General features: G+C 35.7%; 1 protein-coding gene across 1 annotated transcript in view; it reads left to right on the top strand.

Annotated features, from left to right (window-relative positions):
- The window catches only part of RyR (Ryanodine receptor), an 841,404-nt gene that overhangs the window by 331,985 nt on the left and 488,034 nt on the right, over nucleotides 1–21,385 (top strand). Inside the window, exons 45-47 of the mRNA XM_090376454.1 lie at nucleotides 4,942–5,020; nucleotides 8,439–8,528; nucleotides 14,260–14,373. Of these exons, the coding sequence (XP_090232580.1) occupies nucleotides 4,942–5,020; nucleotides 8,439–8,528; nucleotides 14,260–14,373 (283 nt within the window). The remainder of the gene's footprint in view (nucleotides 1–4,941; nucleotides 5,021–8,438; nucleotides 8,529–14,259; nucleotides 14,374–21,385) is intronic.

Genomic DNA, 21,385 nt, shown 5'->3' with positions numbered 1-21,385 from the left:
AGGGTTGTTAATGACAGTAATGGCAGTGTGCTACTGCAACAGGATCTAGAAAATTTGGGGAGATGGGCTAAGAAGTGGCAACTGAAGTTTAACCTTGACAAATGCAAAGTAGTGCATATGGGTAGAAGTAACCCCAGAGAAACATACCAACTTTATAGTACTACACTTAAGGTGGTAGAAAATGAAAAAGACCTGGAAGTAATTGTGCAGTCAGATATGAAGTTTTCTAAGCAATGCAGACAGGCTGCCAGGGCAGGTCATGGGGTTTTGTCAATGATATATAGGAATTTTGCTATCAGGGAAAAGGAGGTGATTGTCCCTCTGTATAAGGCAATGGTCAGGCCATGCCTTGAGTACTGTGTACAGGTTTAGAGGCCTCATTTTTTCCTAAAATGAGAATGTAGATTTGCTTGAGCGTGTACAGAGAAGGACAACAAGATTGGTGAGGGGAATGAAGGGATCCTCTTACCAAGAGAGGCTTAAGTTCTGCAAATTGCAGTAGCTGCAGGGTGATCTGATTGAGGTGTATAAGGCCTTGAATGGGTTGAGCACGCTGAATTCTGATGGGATCCTTCCACTTGTTCAGATTACGAACCTAAGGGGGGCATAAATTCAAATTAAGAAAAGACAGATGCAGAATAGATGTGCAGAAATTTGCCTTTAGCCAGTGGGTGGTTAATAGTAGTAGTAGTAGTGGCATGTGATGCAAGAAAGCAAGTGTATGAGCTTATGCAGCATCAGCCAAAAAAAAAAAAAAAAAATCACACCATTCCCTCCAAATGCCTCTCCAGTTCCTCCTTAAATTTATTGAACCTATCAACTTCCACAACGACAGATGGAAGTTTGTTCCAGCAATTAACCACCCGCTGGCTAAAGGCAAATTTCCGCACATCTATTCTACCTCTGTCTTTTCTTAATTTGAATTTATGCCCCCCTTAGGTTCGTAATCTGAACAAGTGGAAGGATCCCATCAGAATTCAGCATGCTCAACCCATTCAAGGCCTTATATACCTCAATCAGATCACCGCGCAGGTGCCTAGTCTCCAGCCACTGCAATTTGCAGAACTTAAGCCTCTCTTGGTAAGAGGATCTCTTCATTCCCCTCACCAATCTTGTTGCCCTTCTCTGTACATGCTCAAGCAAATCTACATCCTTCCTAAAATGAGGCCTCCAGACCTGTACGCAGTACTCAAGGCGTGGCCTGACCATTGCCTTATACAGAGGGATAATCACCTCCTTTTCCCTGCTAGCAAAATTCCTATATATCATTGACAAAACCCCATGACCTGCCTTGGCAGCCTGTCTGCATTGCTCAGGAAACTTCATATCTGACTGCACAATTACTCCCAGGTCTTTTTCATTTTCTACCACCTTAAGTGTAGTACCACACAGTTGGTACGTTTCTCTGGGGTTACTTCTACCCATATGCAGTAATTTGCATTTGTCAAGGTTAACCTTCAGTTGCCACTTCTTAGCCCATCTGCCCAAATTATCTAGATCCTGTTGCAGTAGCACACTGCCATTACTGTCATTAACAACCCTGCCAACCTTTGTATCATCTGCAAACTTCGACATTAAGCCTGATATACCTTCATCAATATCATTGATAAATATACAAAACAACAGTGGACCTAACACCGAACCCTGTGGGACTCCACTAATAACATTAGTCCAAGAAGAGCAGCACCCATTGATTACCACCCTCTGTCTTCTCCCACTTAACCATCCTTTTATACATTGTAGCAACTTACCCTTAATACCATTCTGCTCCAATTTGTACAGTCTTCCATGCACAACAGTGTCAAAAGCTTTCTTGAAATCCAAATATATGATATCAAAATTATTTTTTGCATCCAGTTCCTTTGTAACCACATCATAATATCCTATCAAATTTGTCAGACAAGACTTTCCCTTAACAAACCCATGCTGTGTCTGAATTATTGCTGCAGTCTTATCTAGATGCTGGAACAAACTTCCATCTGTCGTTGTGGAAGTTGATAGGTTAAATAAATTTAAGGAGGAACTGGACAGGCATTTAGAGGGAATGGTTGTGCGAATTTTTTTTTTTGGCTGATGCTGCATAAGCTCATATACTTGCTTTTTTGCATCACATGCCACTACTACTACTACTGCTACTATCAGTGTATTGGGTAGGGATGCAGACCTGTCAAGTGTAATTGCAATGCAATAAATTGAGAATGCCTGCAAAGTAAAAGCAGATTACCTGAAATTAAATTGAGATTAACATAAAATTAATAAAATAATAAAAATGGTACTTAATGCTGTAGGTCCTAAGATTTTAACTACATCTTCAAGGGGTCGACAGCCAAAACTGAAGGAACCACAGCAATCAGCAAGGTCTCTGTTTCTGTTATGATGTATACATCACAGCCGACCTGACAGAGACCAAAAAAGGAAGGAATAAAAAGAAGAATATAATTCAAAAATAAATAAATAAAATTAAAATGCAGAATTATGCTAAAATAATGTCAATTAAATCCTGTTAAATGAAAAATTGAATGATGGCAAATTGTCCAGTTTGAAATTTAAACAAAGTAAAAGAAAGAGTAATCTTAAGACAAAAGAATAAAGTCAGGTTTTGACAACTTACTGTAGGATCAGAGACAGGTGTCAGTGAAATTAGCTGGGTGTAGTGAATGCTAGGCAGTATCGGAGACCATAGAGGTCAGCCGACAGTTCTCTGTATATTTATATCAGTTGAAGTAACCCCGAGAGTGTGTGTGTGGGGGGGAGGGGAAGTGTGAATTTGTCAAAGTGAACCGTGCCCGTGTAATGGGAAAGTAAGCAATTAAACAAATGAGGCAAATGTGTCAGCAAAGGGACAATCAAAGACTAACAAAAAGTAGTGTTTAAAAGACACTAAACTTTGTTTAAGATGAAAAAAGAAGTGATAGCAGAAGAATAGCATTTCGATATTGCTTTCGGCCAGCCTAATCGCGCACGAGAAATAAGTTGTAGTATTTAAGGACAGCAGAAAGTAAATGGAAGAAGGGGAATATAGTTGTGCTCAGGCTGTCTGGGGGTGTGTAACCCATACCAAAGTTGGTCCCTGGACGGAGAACTGGACATATGCCTCATGTGTTTAAGTCACTAATGGTATTGTAATGATATTGTCCATCCAGGGACCGACTTTGATATGGGTTACACACCCCCAGACAGTCTGAGCACAACTATATTCCCCTTCTTCCATTTACTTTCTGCTGTCCTTAAATACTACAACTTATTTCTCGTGCGCGATTAGGCTGGCCGAAAGCAATATCGAGATGCTATTCGTCTGCTATCACTTCATTTTTCATCTTAAACAAAGTTTAGTGTCTTTTAAACACTACTTTGTTAGTCTTTGATTGTTCCTTTGCTGGCACATTTGCCTCATTTGTTTAATTGCTTACTTCCCCATCACACGGGCACGGTTCACCTTGACCAATTCACACCTTACCCCCCACACACACACACTCGGGGTTACTTCAACTGATATAAATATACAGAGAACTGTTGGCTACCCTCTTTGGTCTCCGATACTGCCTTGCATTCACTACACTCAGCTAATTTCACTGACTCCTGTCTCTGATCCTACAGTAAGTTGTCAAAACCTGACTTTTATTCTTTTGTCTTAAGATTACTCTTTCTTTTACTTTGTTTAAATTTTAAACTGGGCAATTTGCCTTCATTCAATTTTTCCTTTAACAGGATTTAATCAATATTATTTTACATAATTCTGCATTTTACTTTTATTTATTTATTTTTGAATTATATTCTTCTTTTTATTCCTTCCTTTTTGGTCTCTGTCGGGTCGGCTGCGATGTATACATTTCTTACGTATACATCATAACAGAAACAGAGACCTTGCTTATTGCTGTGATTCCTTTGGTTTTGACGGTCGACCCCTTGAAGATGTAGTTAAAATCTTAGGACCTACAGCATTAAGTACCATTTTTATTATTTTATTATTTTTATGTTATCTTTATGTTAATTTTAATTTTATTTAATTTCAGGTAATTTGCTTTTACTTTGAAGGCATTCTCAATTTATTCCATTGTAATTACACTTGACAGGTCAGTATCCCTACCCAGTACACTGATCAAATACATTTTTCTATATTTCATTATGGTCGCTGGGTATTTCTGCTATTACTAGTAGTGCCCAAGATCCATAATCCAGTTTAATAAATTAATATTTTTTCGTTCTTTTTTAGACCAAAAAATATTAATTTATTAATATTTCTTTGTCTAAAAAAAGTTTTTTTTTGTGTGTTTGGAATGTCAAAAAATTGCAGCAAACTCTATCTGTGATTTGGACATTCTTGTAGAGAACTGTTCAGAAATGATAGCTATATGAATTAATATTTTTTTGTTGAGTGGTTTTTAAATATAGGATCATTTATGCATGTAAAATATGCCAAAAATAGCCATCTGAATGATTCTACCTAAGAAAGATAGGATTCACATTACTAAAGTTAACAAATCCTCCATGCTTTCCGCTATGTATGGCAGTACATACAAAGTATGATAGTTTTTCTGCAATACTGCAGTTTTAATGGATTATTAGCCAATCACTATATAATATATTGTATTTTTATTCTAATGATCACACACACACACACACACACTTGAGCATGAGAACAAATGTGTGTGTGTGTGTGTGTGTGTGAGCATGAGAATACATACTTGAGCAAGAGAACAGCACAAGTTATTGATGGGTGCATTTTTATATAAATTTATATATAAATTTATGCATGTCTGTTTCATATAAAACCATTGCTCTTGCTAAATATTTATTAAAATATAATGAAAGTTTGAGCTATTTGTTTTCATGTTTCTTAATTAGCTTTTATATACCAGTATAATATACAATAACAATTTACCATTAAAGTTTTCTTGAAAAATTAAACTTTGTTAAATATTAACTATATTTTTTTTGCAGAATCCAGCTGCCCCCTGATCTTACTACTATTGTCCAAAACTTTTCTACACACTATCATGATGCTTGGGCAAGCAGAAAGGTACTGATTATGTACACAAATACTCTTTATGATTTCTTTCTTTTTCTTTTATTTACATTAAAAATTAATGTAGGTTGTTTATTTTATTTATTTATTTTTTTTGTTTAAAGGTCATTCAGTCCCCATTGTTGGTATGTTTTGGAATAGCATTAGCATTAGCAGAGGCATATAATGCAAGAAAGCAAGCTTATACAGCATCTGCCTAAAAAAAAAAAAAAAAAAAACCCCTTCCATTTCACTGACCCATTCATTCCAAATGTTTTTCTAGTTCTCCCTTGAATTTATTTAAGCTGTCAACTTCCACAACAACAGATGGAAGTTTGTTTCAGCAATCAACGACCCACTGGCTAAAGGCAAACTTCTGCACATCGATTCTACAACTGTCCTTCCTCAGTTTGAATCTATGCCTGCTCCCTCTGGTTCGTAATCTGAGCAAGCAGAAGAATCCAATCAGCATTGAGCTTGCTCAATACATTCAAGGCCTTATACACCTCAGTCAGATCACTTCGCAGGTGCCTAGTCTCCAGAAGCTGCAATTTGCAGCACTTAAGTCTTGTTGCCTTTCTCTGTACTTGTTCTAGGAATTCTACATCCTTCCTAAAATGAGACTTCCAGACCTGTATGCAATACTCAAGGTGTGGCCTGACCATTGCCTTATACAAGGAGATAATCACCTCCTTATCCTTGCTCGCAAAATTCCTGTATATCATTGACAAAACCCCATGGCCTACTCTAGCAGTCTGTCTGCACTGCTCAGAAAATTTTATTTCTGACTGCACCATTACCTCCAGGTTTCTTTCATTCTCCACTACCCTGAGTGTAACAGCACATAGTTTGTAAATTTCTCTTGGGTTACTGCTACCCATATGCAGTACTTTGCATTTGTCAATATTAAACTTCGGTTGCCACTTCTCAGCCCATCAACCCAACTTTTCCAGTTCCTGTTGCAGCAGCATACTGTCATTACTGTTATTAATAATCCTACCAACCTTTGTGTCATCTGCGAACTTTGTCATTAAGCTTGATATACCTTTATCAATATCATTGATAAATATACAAAACAACGATTGGCCCAACACTTAACTCTGAGGGACAACACTGATAACATTAGTCCACTTAGAGCAGTACCCATTGATTACCACTCTCTGTCTTCTTGCACTCAACCATCCTTTTATCCATTGTAGCAACTTATGCTTAATGCCATACTGCTCCAATTTGTACAGTAGTCTTCCATGTGCAACAGTATCAAAAGCTTTCCTGAAATCCAAGTATATGATATCAAAATTATTTTTTGCATCCAGTTCCTTTGTGACCACATAATAGTATCCAGTCAAATTGGTCAGACAAAACGTTTCCTTGACAAACCCATGCTGTGTCTGAATTATTACTGCTGTCTTGTCTAGATGATCCTGCAATGCTTCTTTAACTTTAACCAGTGACTCCATTATTTTCCGTGGAACAGAAGTCAAACTAACAGGTCTGTAATTACTCGTGTCACCCTTTGATCCCTTTTGTGAATTGGAGATACATTTGCACATCTCCAGTCCATGGGGACTTCTCCCAAGTCCAAGGATGCTCTCATAATTATGTCTAAAGGTTTGCTTACTTCCTTTGCCACCTCCTTTAATATAACTGGATAGATCCCGATCACCCCACGTGCCTTCCTTATGTTTAACTGCAACAATTTCTCCTCCACTTTGCTCTCAGTTATTACAAAATCACTTAGCTCCCTGTTAGCGTTTGATAAACCTCTGGCACTCCCCTAATTGAATAACTCTTCATGTGTGAATGAAGATGCAAAATACTCATTTAGTTCGGCAGATATCTGAGAATGATCATCTACAGTCAAACGATTGATATCAAGTGGACCAATCTGATTCATCCCCTTCCTTTTAGCGTTTATATAAATAAAAAAGTCTTTGCTGTTTTTCTTTGCATCCTTTACCAAAGATTTTTCATAATCTGCCTTCGCTTGCCTGACCTCCTTTGTGACTTGATTACAGACTGGCTTTTATCTACCATAGGCTTCTGTGTCGCCTGACAATTTATGTGCATCTCATGCATTTTTCATGTCTGCCACGCGTCTCATTAGTTCATCTGACATCCATCAGGGCCTAAACCTAGAAGAGTATTTCTTAGTTGGAAAAAAAGCCTAGTAGCTTCAAAAATTACTTTCTTGAATGCCTCCCATTTAGAATTTTCTGTTGGTAAATCATCAGTTGGTTCCACTGTATAGAACCTAAAATATCTCTGAGACCACTGTAGTCACCATTATGAAAGCAAAAACTCTTCTCTTTACCCCTGATGGTAGTTACATCTGTAAGTAAATCCCACATCAGTACATTGTGATCACTGCCATCTAGTGGTTCCTTTATCTGTAAATTCGGAATGCATGAATAATCACTGCATAATTAGATCAAGAGTGTTACTCCCTCTTGTTGCCTCTCTAACATGCTGCTGTAGAAAACAATCATCCAATAAATCCATAAAAGCCTTACTAGTGTGCGAATGACCAACCTACAAGTTCCAGTCTATATTTGGGAAGTTAAAATCCCCCATTATATGACACTCTGATTTACTGGCCCATTCTATTTCTTTGTATAATTGTTCATTGCACCTATCAGAGTCATTAGGCCTATAACATACTCCTAACCTCATTTTGCTTTCCCAGTGCTTATGTCACACTAAACTGACTCGACACTGCACTATCCATCTATGTTAACTGGATGCACTGCCTTAGATTTTATTTGTTTCTTAACTAACAGCATAACCCCTTCTTCCTTCCTATCCTGTCTATCCTTTCTGTACACATTATACTCCCCAAATTCCATTTCTGCATCCCTTATATCAAATTCATCAAATTTATTTACTGTACTTCTAGCATTGGGATACATGCAAGTATACATGCACCTGTTCTTACTCTTAGTTACTCTAACACAGCCGATATATTTACAAATTTTGCTACATTTTTGGTAGTTTTGTTGAAAGAAAGGCAAAGGAAATGCATTACAGAAAAAATGGAATGAAATATGAGAAATGGAGTGGTTGAAAAAATAGAGCTTTCTTCACTGTACAGACTGTTCCAGTTTTGTTTAGTTAATTTAATAAGGCCGAGGCAGATATTGGGAACCAATGATGAACATATTCTGTGTTGAGCAGCATTAAATGCACTGAAATGAGTGAATACAAGTCTACATGAGCAAGGTGATCACTTTCAACACATTCTCTAATAATTTTAATTAAATTTTGATTTCATTTTTAATGACATTTTGTTATATTGTAAAACTGGGTTGCATTCTAATTAGATAACCCTATATAACGTGTTTTATATGATGATTGTGGAGTATATATACACACTTTCATATTTTTTCTATAATTTTATTTGATTATTAATGGAATAAATTTTATCACTTTCTAGTTTGAAAATGGATGGCAGTATGGTGATTACTGGAGTGATGAGAGGAAAACCCATCCTCGTCTAAAACCATATGGGCTCTTAAGTGAATGGGTAAGTAATATTTCTGTATACACAAAATTCCTGACATACAAATATGTAAAGATCTGCTTCTGTAAACCCTTACTTATTTTGAATTTTATATTTCGTGAATTACTATATGTTTATCGTATTATATGCTTTGATGGCACTCTACAGATAGTAAACAAAATTTAACATCAACACACATATTTGCATATCTTAATTTGTAATGGTAGCTTGTTTAAAAAAATGTATGCTTATGATGGCACCCAAGTGTAACAAAGAAGCAAGTGGGGCATCTGACAAGTGCCCCAATTGCCATTTCTGGAAATGGTTTTGGTTTTTTTTAAAATTATGCTCAGACAATACCAATACTTCATCGTTCTTTAATGGATTACAGTACTTATGACATTTTTTTATTTTTTAATAAAAAATTAAACATTTAAAAAAATGATGTATTCATGCACCTTTTATTTTCAAACATTAAAATAAAAATTCTGCTGAAAATTAAAAAAAAAAAGACATTTTAGACAAAATATAAACACGAATCTATTAGTCTTTTCCATTTTACATGAGAGTTAAGTATGTGAAATTTCAAATGTACAAATGTGCATATATTTTTGCTTATTATATTAGCATTAGCATTAGTAGAGGCATACGATGCAAGAAAGCATCAGCCAAAAAAAAAAAAAAAAAACACCATCCCATTTCATCCCTCCATTCGTTCCAAATACCTGTCCAGCTCAGCCTTAAATTTATTTAGGCTATTAGCTTCCCAGTGGAAGCTATAGCCTAAATAAATACACCACAACCACTGGCTAAAGGCAAATTTTTTGCACATCTATTCTACAACTATCTTTCCTCAATTTGAAACTGTGCCCCTCAGGTTCTTAGTCTGAGAAAGACGAAGAATCCCATCAGCATTCAGCTTGCTCAACCCATTCAAGGCCCTATACACCTCAATCAGATCACGTCACAGGTACCTACTCTCCAGGCACTGCAATTTACAGAACTTAAGCCTTTCTTGGTAAGAGCATCCCTTTGTTCCCCTCACCAATCTTGTTGCCCTTCTTTGTACTTGTTCTAGCAACTCTACATCCTTTCTAAAATGAGGCCTCCAGACCTGTACACATTACTCTAGGTGTGCCCTGACCGTTGCCTTGTAAAACGGGATTATCACCTCCCTATCCCTTCTAGCAAAATTCGTATATATCATTGACAGAACTCCATGACCTGCCCTGGCAGCCTGTCTGCACTGTTCAGCAAACTGTGCAGACAGGAGAGAACTCCTGTCTCCACTCCTGTCTAACCGAAGAGAAACACAGTTCTCTTCGGTTATTGCTACCCATATGCAGCACTTTGCATTTATCAATGTTAAACTCCAGTTGCCACTTCTCAGCCCATTTTCCCAACTTATCTAGATCCAGTTGGAGTAGCATACTGTCATTACTATCATTAACAAACAACCCTGCCAACCTTTGTATCATCTGCAAACTTGGACATTAAACCTGATATAATCAATATCATTGATAAATATACAAAACAACAATGGGCCCAACACCGAACCTGGGGAACTCCACATTTGTCCACGAAGAGCAGTGTCCATTGATTACCACTCTCTGTTGTCTCCCATTCAACCATCCCTTTATCCATTGCAGCAGCTTACCTTTGATGACTTCAATTTGTACAGCAGTCTTCCATGTGCAACAGTATAAAAAGCTTTCCTGAAATCCAAGTATATGATATCAAAATTATTTTTGGCATTCAGTTCCTTTGTGACCACATCATAGTAAGCATTTCAAATTGGTCAGACAAGACCTCCCTTTGACAAACCCATGCTGTGTCTGAATTACTGTTGTCTAGTCTAGATGCTCCTGCAATGCTTCTTTAACCAGTGACTCCATTATTTTCCCTGGAACAGAAGTCAAACTAACAGGTCTGTAATTACTCGTGTCACCCTTTGATCCCTTTTGTGAATTGGTGATACATTTGCACACCTCCAGTCCATGGGGACCTCCCCTGAGTCCAAGGGAGCTCTCATAATTATGGCTAAGGGTTTGCTTACTTCCTTTGCTGCCTCCTTTAATATAACTGGATAGATCCCATTCACCCCATGTGCCTTCCTTATGTTTAACTTCAACAATTTCTCCTCCACTTTGCTCTCAGTTATTACAAAATCGCTTAGCTCCCTGTTAGCGTTTGATAAACCTCTGGTACTCCCCTCATTGAATAACTCTTTATGTGTGAATGTAGATGAAAAGATGAAAAATATTCATTCAGTTTATCAGCTACCTGAGCATGATCATCAATAGTCAATCCATCTATGTTAAGTGGTCCAATCTAATTCATCCCTTTCCTTCTAGAGTTTACATAAGTAAAGAGCTCCTTGCTGTTTTCCTTTGCATCCTTTGCCAAAAATTTCTCATAATCTGCTTTTGCCTGCCTAACCTCCTTTGTGACTTGATTACAGACTAGTTTATACCTGCCATAAGCTTCTATATCGCCCATTAATTTATATGTATCCTATGCATTTTTCTTCTCTGCCACATGTCTCATTAGTTCATCTGACATCCATATAGGCCTAAACTTTGAACAATATTCCTTAGTTGGTGTGAAAAGCCTAGTAGCTTCCAAGATTAATTCTTCGAATGCTTCCCATTTTGAATTTGTTGTTAGTAACATTATCAGTTGGTCCCACTGTATAGAATTTAAATACTATCTCAGACCTCCGCAGTCACCTTTACGAAAGTAAAAACTCTTCCTTTTACCTCTGATGTTAGTTACCTCTTTGAATAAATCCCACTTCGGCACACTGTGATCACTGCCACCTTGTGGTTCCTTTATCTGCAGATTCTTGATGCCTGAAGAATCACTACTGATAATCAGATCAAGAGTATTACCTCTAGTTGCCTCCTGAACATGCTGTTGTAGAAAACAGTCATCCAGTAAATCCACAAAATTCTTGCTAGTGTGTGAGTGACCAAACCACAAATTCAAGTCAATATCTGGGAATTTAAAATCCCTATGTCCCCATTATAAGAGTCTCCATCATAAGTCTTATAATGGGGAAATTAAAATCCTCATTATAAGCCTCTCTGATTTACTGGTCCACTCTATTTTCCCTTTACAGTTGTTTATTATACTCATCAGAGTCATGAGGCCTATAACATACTCCTCTCAATTCTGATTTATCAGTGCTTATGTCACACCAAACTGACTCAACACTTCACTGACCAGCAATGTAAACTGGCTGTACTTCCTTGGATTTTATGTGTTTCTTAACTAATAGCATAACCCCTCCTCCCTTCCTATCCTGTCTATCCTTCCTGTACACATTGTACTCTCCAAATTCCAGTTCTGCATTCCTTATATCTTTGTGACACCATGTCTGTGATATCCCAATGCCTTTGATGTTTTGACCAACACTTCAAATTCATCAAATTTATTTATCAAACTGCTGGCATTGATGTACACACAAGTATATATGCACCTGTTCCTATTCTTAGCTACCATATCACAGCCCAAATACCTCAATGATTCCAACGATCTCTGAAATCCCCTGCCTTTTGTTTTCCAAGCTGCTGCTCACTCCAATAGAAGCAGTGCAAGAATCACTTTCACCTCTGCCAGCGGCTACTGTTAATCTATTAGTCTGTGTATCCCCCCAAGCTAGCAGTTTTCCAACCCACCTATCACTGCCTCGATACCATTGGCAAATATTCTTGCACCCTTTCTATTTAAGTGTATCCCATCCCTGTAGAAGTAGTCTCTCCTGTTAACAAGCACAGACCAGGCTGAGAAAAATTTTACCCCTTGAGCCTTGCACAATCTCTCCAGGGCCGAATTGATTGACAAGGCTCTCATCATGTACTCCCTCTTATCGTGTCTGGGCAGAATTACAGACACTTTCTAATTCAACCTGAATTGACGGCTTTTTTTCCCGCAGTGACCTGTACTTGTTAATTAATTCTGCCAGTCTCCTACTCTTAATATCATTATTATTAATCATATAATTAAGGCTAAGGGTTTGTTTACTTCTTTTACTACCTCCTTTAATATAACTGGATAGATCTCATCCACCCCAAGTGCCTTTCTTATGATTAACTTTATCTATTTCTCCTCCACTTTGCTCTCAGTTATTACAAAATCATTAGGCCCTGTTGCAGTTTGATAAACTTCTGGCATTTCCCTCCCTTATTAACTCCTCGTGTGAATGTAGATGCAAAATACTCATTCAGATTATCAGCTATCTGAGCAAGATCACTAAGATTAGTTACAGTAACATTAATTGATACATTTGATGTAACTGCCAGTTAGGATCATTAGCTGCCTATACCAAGCCACAGCATTCCTGCTACTTTGAGCTCTTTGATTTGTTTGTCCAGTCTGAGGCATGATTTCCTTTTGAATTCAATTTAATAAACACCAAACTAACAGAGACCTAAATTCAAATTCATAAATAACACAACTCTGTTCACACTTTATGCTGCAATAATGTTTATTATGCTAGCAAGTTTAGAAGTATTATATATATATATATATATATTACAATATACAGAAATTACTGCTTCAGCTGTTGTGGCAAAATAGAAATTATTTAGAATTTTAGAATTTTAGAATTTACGGATTCAAGAGGGTGAAAAGTTACTTAACTCACTGTGCATTACATATAAAATAACCATTATTATTCAAAAACTGGTTACTTAACATACTATTCTCTAAAATTGTATTTTATTTTATTATGTACAGTATACAGTTACATTCATATTGTTATAAATTAGTTATAGCTTTACTAAATCACTTCTAATAGTAATTGCACTCCTATGAAACTACAGAAGAGAATATAGAATAGTGATATGGAAAGGAATATGAAATCTTCATGCATTAACTCTGACAATAGCAGCATAATTCCTCATTAATCAGCAGTTTCAGAGGCCAAGTAGGAAAATTTTTTCACCTACTTTACAAATTAACACAAATAACAGCTGCATACCTAGTTTTAAACAAAAATTTTAAAATAATAAAATGTCTCTTTAGTGGAGTTCAAATAATGGTGCTAAGTCTGGTGGGTACTCTTGAACAAAAAAAAAAAAAAAAAAAAAAAAAAAAAAAAGCAAAATTTTAAAAGACGTAGTTGAATGAAAATTCCTGAACAAAATCTTTCCCTTTTTAGGGAGCATAAAAGTAAAATGCACTTTATTTTTTCTTAATAATAACAGAAAAAAAAGTAAAGTTCAATCAACTATCATTGAACTCATGACACTTATTTTCCGTTTCTTTGAAGCATAAGGCTGCCTTGCTTTTTTAAAAGTGTTGCACATTTTTAAAAATATTCTAGAAGGATATTTTAAGTTTTTGGAAGGAATTTTTTTTGTTTCCATTTTATAGATACAGATTAATGCATAAAAATTGCTTCTTTAATTAATTTATTTGTAATCTGTATTTAATAATTCATTCAATGAAATGATAAAAATTATAGGTATAATTTGTAGGTCGAACAGCCTGCTTTGTTTTGAGGAATTTGATGGCCACAAAAAAATAGTTGAAGGTTTTCATGTAAGCTATGGATTGGGGAATCCTGATTTAAACTGAAGTTAATGATATTATTATATTTTCTTTTAAGATAGCACCCATATGTGATTTCTGTTGTGTGCACTCAGATAAGAAATGAGGCAATTTTTTTTTTTTTTTTTCAGCTTGAACTGAAGATTTATTTAATTTTAGAAGAAAATTTGCACATTTTTCATTTTTAATTCCTCTTTAGGAAAAGGAAAGATATGAAGAACTTGTTCGTGAATCATTAAAGGCCCTCCTTGCTTTGGGATGGAAAGTTGAACCAAGTGATTCTTCCAGAGGCTCTCTACCTCGGACAACTCCTGTAAAAGTAATTTCATTATATGTATCTTTTGAAATTGGAATGTATAAGTCATTTTAGAATACAAAAATGCTGCAGTTATACCATGTTTTAAATTAAAAAATATTCTCAAATAAGTATTTTGAACATGATTATTTAAACTTTCTCCCCACCTCTCTTCCCAGTTTCCCAATGTCGGGAAATGAATATAAATATTTTGTTTAGTGTTCACATAGGATATGTGAATAATACCTAATGGCTGTGCACTTTATTTTGTCTTGAGACCTACAATTTTTAAATGCATATATTCATATTGTGCAGTATTTGCTCATATTTAATACATCATTGTAAAGGTTTATGTGCTTAAAAAAGTTGGAAAACAACAGATATACTGTTTGTATCACAGCATCATTTGTAATATAAGGGTATCATGAGTACCAGTTAATGTTTAAAAAGTTTGTTGTGACTTGCTTGCAAATTCTGAGCAGTACAGCAATGTGGAAGAATGTTTATATGATATGAATGGCTAGGCCTTGGGGGTGCCTCCGTAGCCAGGTGGGAAGGAGCAGTAGTGCATATCACATGCTTCTTGATTAGACCGGGGTTCGAGCCCTTCACCACCAAATACGGAAGATGTGGAAAGGTCAGGGAATGACCACCACATATCCCGGAGCAATATGGCCTTAGTTGCTAATGCTCCTAAAAACCAAAACAACAACAACAACAACAACAACAGCTAGGCCTTGGGAAGGGTCCTCCACCCTGAGCAAGTAGAAATGTGTAGTGTAATTGACAATTAATTAGCAATGTATGTCTGGTCCTGGTCCTTAATCTGACTAGGGTTACTTTCTACCTATTCACTCTTAGGCTGGAGTTCTATGCCTGTGGTGTCTGTTGTAGTATGTTATTGGTCACATGCATACTATTGGTTCTGATAACTAATTGCTAGTCTCTGTGTAATGAAAAAGGATGTACTACTTGTATCAATGGTTGTTTTTGCTGCTTTATCTGCCTATTTTTTGTCACTTAACCTTTATGTATCCCAGAAGCCAGTATAACTATCTATTTTAATTGTGCCTATCTATTTTAAATATATATAGATCCAAAGTAATATAACATTAAATTCTATTAATATCATTGAATATTTTTTGTATGTTAGTGTATTACATTAAACAGGCATTAACTGATTAAGATAAACTTTTCTTCGGTGTTAACTTAGGGTGAAACAGGAGTCTTTAGTCTTAGTAAAGAGCATGAGAAAACAAATTGATAATTGATTAAGTTTATAGCTTACAAAAATAAAAGTTAATATTGCTCTGATAGCAACAATACATTGACAGTAACCCACAATAATTAAGGATGTCCACTGGTTTGCACAGACATGAAATTAGATGACTTCCTGGTAGAACTTATTATGGTAGTGTGACCATGAAAGAATTCTCCACATGATAAAAGATAGAGCTACTAATGCTCATTTCTTACAGTACAGCAGAGAAAGAAACTCTCTACCATCAACATTGTTTTGAGCAGATGAACATAATAATGCCTCTGCCTAGCCCAGCATCTCAGGTTGCAGCTACTTCCACAGTCCCTGTCACATCATTAGTAAATCATAAATAAAATAACAAAAGCTTGGCTGGGCTGGTGAATCATGACATCTTTTGCATCTGGTAAAAACAACAGTAGACTCTGTATATAGAAAAAACAGCACATCACTCCTGGCATCATGTGGTGGAAGAGATTTTTTGGGAATTCCTAAGAGGCTTGATAATACCTAATGGCTGTGCACTTTGTGAACATTGTTGATTAACCTTTTATGAGTGAGTTCCTCAATGCATGTGGGCTTGTGCTGTTAGTTCTTGTAATGCATGTGGGCTTGTGCTGTTAGTTCTTGTAATGCATGTGGGCTTATGGCAGTGAATTTTCTGAATGCCAGCAAGCTACAGGCAGTGAATTTCCATGGTGGTGCACTCTCTGCAATGTTTCTTTGTGAAAATGTTTTAAAAATTAATATTAACTTGTTTATATTTTGAATTAATTATCCAAAATTAGAGTAAAATTATTATTAAAAATCAAATTAAAAATAAAATTCATGAAAAAATCAAGAAAAAATAATAAGCTCATTTTTACTTTTTTTGATACAATAATATCCTATACATCAATTTATGCATCGATAATTCAGTTTTGTCAACTTAAGAGTAGCTATGGTCGATCACTCTATTGTCAGGAAAACTGGATATATATTTTTAAAAAAGAACAGATGGAAGAGGACCACAGAATGTACTGCCGGAGGCTTACATTAATGATGAGTAATAATCGTTTTTAAGGATGCAGAAAGTGATTTTGTACATGTTGGTACTAATGATATTAAGAATAGAAAACCTGAAGATTTACCTAACAGGTACAGGGCAATGTTAAAAAAAAGTCACATGTTAGGATTAAGTTTGAAAGTATCTGTAATTCTTCTCAGACATACTAGGAGGGATAACATTATGAGAGCCTTGTCAATCAATTTTTCCTCTGGAGAGACTATGAAAGACTCATGGGATTGAATTTTTCTCAGCATGGTCTCTTGTTAACAGAGCAGGTTATTTTTACAGGAATGGTATATGCTTCAATTGAATGGGTGCAAGAATATTTGCTGACAGTTATTCTAACAGTGTTAGGTGGGTCAATGAATCTCCACTTTCTATTAGCTTGATGAACAAAGGGGAGATTGACAGACTAATATATTTACAGTTGCTAATAATCTCCAGATAAAGGAGCCAGTAAGTGGCAGTGATCATAATATATTGATGTGGAATCTACTTAAAGATACAACTATTGAGGGTAAGAGGAAGAGATTTTGCTTTTGTAAAGGTGACTGTGACTACAGTGGTATTAAACAGTTTTTAAGAGCTTTTTATAGCAAGATATTGTTCTAGGTTTAGACCTAAGTGGATATCAGATGAACTGATGAGACTAGTGGCAGAGAAGAAAATTGTATGGGATTATTTTAAATTAACAGGGGACATGGAACCCTACAGCAAGTACAACTAGACTGCAATCAGTCACTAACGGGGTTGGGCAAGCTAAAGAAGATTATGAGAAAGCCTTGTCTAAGAATATAAAGAAAAGTAGAATGGAGTCATTGCTTATGTTAACACTAGGAGGGGGATGAAGAACATTAGCCCACTAGATATTATTGGCATAACTATTAATGATCCTGTTCAGGTTGCTGACAGACTATATAAATATTTCACATCTACATTTACCCATGAAGAAGTTTTTAGGGATGGGAATACCAGAAGTAAACTAGATTATAACTGTGAGCTAAATGATTGTATGACAACTGAAAAGAAAGTGAAGATAATTTGTTGAAACTAAAAGTAAATAAGGCACCTTTGGTGATGGGCCCTATCCAATTATATTAAAAGAAGCAGCAAAAGAGGTAAGCAGGCCTTTGGCTATAATTATGAAAGCATGCATCCTTCGATTCAGGACAGTTCCATATAGCATTAGCATTAGTAAAGGCACATGATGCAAGAAAGCAAGCTTATATAGCATCAACCAAAAAAAAAAATAATAATAATAAAAGACCAAAATTATGTACCAAATACATAATGAGTTGCTGCTGCTCTACTCTGAGACTGATAGTGTCACTGATAATGTCACAATGGCAGCCGTTAAAAACATCTTTAGTGCAGTAATTCATTATGAAACTGGTACAGTAAAATAAATAAAAAAAAAGTATTGCTGCATTATTTTTATTGAAAAAATAATTTCAGTACAATGAAATACATTGAATGGAATTTTTCATTGTACTAGTGTACATTGAAATAATTTGTATAAAATATATTATAATAACACTAAAATTATTGGTCTGTGGTAACTGAAATAAGATATAATTTTGACATTCAAATGATTTTAATTCCCGAGTGAATACTCCATCAATTGTCATTCCATTACGTGTAATATTTACTAAAGTATTTGACTTAATATCTAAATTGAAGACATCTTTCATAAATTTACAAAACTTCTTTCCAGCCTCAGAATTTAATTCTAGATTGAAATCACAAGTGAGAACTATAGGTATACGTTCCAGTGGCTCTTTCAATAATTTTCACCTTCAGTGGAATATGGCAACAAATTCTTGTTTATGAATTTTTGAATTATATCTAATGACATCCTGGGAGTGATATATATATATATATATGGCAATGATGAAAATAGATCCACTATTGAATTTGCATAAAGATCCATAAATGTCTCCAATTTCATCTGATACTGCTGTTGCATTACTGCTGTTATGTTGTGCAAAGATATGTGGTGTACTGATGATAGTTGAACCTTCACGTTGATATATTGCAACACACCACTATGAACATCCAACCTTTTAAATTGAGTCACACATTGGAATGGTTTAAGTAATATATGTTCATCATTATCCAACCACGTTTCACTTAATATCAATATTTTGGATTGCTGTAAGATTGTGAACTCATCTCTACAGAATTCAGTACATCTACACTTAATGCTCGTGTTAGATCAGTTATATCCATATCAGGATATTCTTCTTGTAGCTCTATAATTTTCCGTTGCAGGTTGCTTATTCCTCTGTTAGTTTTATTCACATATTCAACTACATATGCTGCACATGAATATTCTTCTATGATAAATTGTAAACCCGAATTAGACTTGAGCACTCCTAAAATCCAAGGATTGTAATTATTCATAATTTTCTCTTCTATCTTGCATTTAAGAAATACACGTGGTCATTTGATACCAGCCCTCCAAATATTTAGATATTCTTCTTCTGAGTGGCATTGATTTGATTTAAGGAATTCTTCAAAATTAACATGGCTAATTATGCGAGCTTCACTAGACTCTGGGGAGATTACCTTGGATTGGAAAAGTGCCAATGTATCTCGCATACATAAGGGTCGCTTTAAGAGTGAAGTGGGAAATTATCGACCTGTCAGTCTGACTTCAGTGGTAAGGAAAATCATGGAGGCATTGATCAAGGGTGGAATTCAGGATCATTTGGATTGAATTGAAATTCTCAAGGATACTCAGCATGGTTTTGTAAAGGGAAAATCATGTTTAACAAATCTGGTTCGCTATTTTGAAAGGGTCACTCAAGAGCTGGATTTAGGCAATAATTTCGACATTGTTTATTTAGATTTCAGCAAAGCTTTTGACTCAGTCCCACATGAGCGGTTGCTTTATAAGCTGGAACAGGTTGGAATCACTGGGAAAATCCTTAGATGGATAGCAGGATGGCTTCAGGGCAGGAGGCAGAGGGTTGTGATAAATGGCTAATCCTCAGATTGGGTTGATGTAAGAAGTGGGGTTCCCCAAGGATCAGTATTAGGACCACTGTTGTTTTTAATTTTCATAAACGACATCGATGAAGGGATAGAGGGCGTGATGTCTAAATTTGGAAATGATGTTAAAATTGGTAGAGCAGTTAATGATCACTGTCAAGCTGAGCTTCTTCAGAGAGACCTAGACAGAATTCAGGAATGGTCAGAAAAATGGCAGCTATGCTTTAATCCATCAAAGTGTAAGGTATTACACCTGGGAAACAGTAATCCCAAAATAACTTATTTACTTGGTGGAGTTCAACTAAACCCAGTACTGGGGAGGAAAGGGACTTGGGTGTTACGATACGGTCAGACATGAAATTCTCTGAGCATTGTAAACAGGTTTCAAGAAAAGCCCATAGTGTCCTATTAATGATTTTTGAACTTTTGCAAGTAGAGATAAGGATAGGGATAATCCCATTATATAAGGCTTTTGTTAGACCACACTTGGAATACTGTGTTCAAGTATGGAGACCGCACCTAAAGAAAGACATCGAGCTTCTTGAAAGGATGCAAAGATGGGTAACTCACCTGGTGAGATCGGCAAAAGGGCATCCTTATGAAGAAAGACTTTGAATATGTGGGTTGCAGAGTTTGGAAACTAGACACCTTAGAGAAGATTTGATTGAGGCATTTTAGGCTCTGAGAGGCATCAGTAAAATGAATGAGGATGAAATTTTCAAGATTATAAATGATGCTAGATCTAGGGGACATAAATTCAAGTTACGGGGGACAATGTTTAGATTGGACTGCAGGAAGTTTTATTTTAGCCAGCGAGTTATAAATTACTGGAATAAGTTGCCTACATGGGTGGTAGAGGCTGACAGTTTGGGGAAATTCAAAGGTCATCTGGATAGTACCTTTGGGTCAGGGAAGCGCATAGGATGATAGGTTTAATTTCCTTTTCTTTTATTAATTATTATTTATTTATTTTTTTTTTTATCATTGTTTTATTCGGTTTTTTTTTTTTTTTTTTTGGCTGGTGCAGCATAAGTCATAGGCTTTCTTGCACCATGCGACCATTACTAATACTAATACTAATGATTATCCAATTCTGATGAGTCGTGCATTTTACAATATTTTTTGCAATAAGCTGATCTTCGATTGTCATCTGTGGCCATTGGTGTATACGAATTTGTGAGATTGGCCAAAAAGGTGCTTCAAATCGACATTCGCATCGGTTCGCATTATTATTTTTATAACAGATAAAAGTATGTTTATGTTGCTGTAAATCTGAATAATTTGAAGTTTTCTCTATAGAACATAATGCATCTATCATTTGGATTTCTTCTTCCATCCCACCTTTTACTTCTAATGGTGCAGAGGGTAGAGGGTGCATTGTTCATCCATAATAATATATGTGCATGTGGACTTCCTCGATGTTGAAATTCAATGCATTTAAAGAAATTCACAACATAATATTTCCCAAAAGGACTATAGGTTTTTGATTTTAAAATTTTGAGTATACTCTCAACAATTTTATTAAAGTATATGACACACGTTATGGGGTCTTCATTTATTAATGTAACTCTTTCCATGTAAGGTAGATCCATAACTTCGTTAGTTGTAATTTCTCGTTTATATCTGAATTTGTATAACATACATAGTAATATGGGCCATGTTGATTCACATGCACTCAACATCAAGAACATTGTAGGCTTTCCTAATTGACGAATCATGGCAAACACATC

This window comes from Mastigoproctus giganteus, chromosome 6 (genome assembly GCF_048544385.1).
Source record: "Mastigoproctus giganteus isolate SK-2022 chromosome 6, ASM4854438v1, whole genome shotgun sequence".
NCBI classification, from domain to species: Eukaryota; Metazoa; Arthropoda; class Arachnida; order Uropygi; family Thelyphonidae; genus Mastigoproctus; species Mastigoproctus giganteus.
Note: the sequence above shows the minus strand (reverse complement) of the source record. Positions and strands in the feature narration are given on the sequence as shown.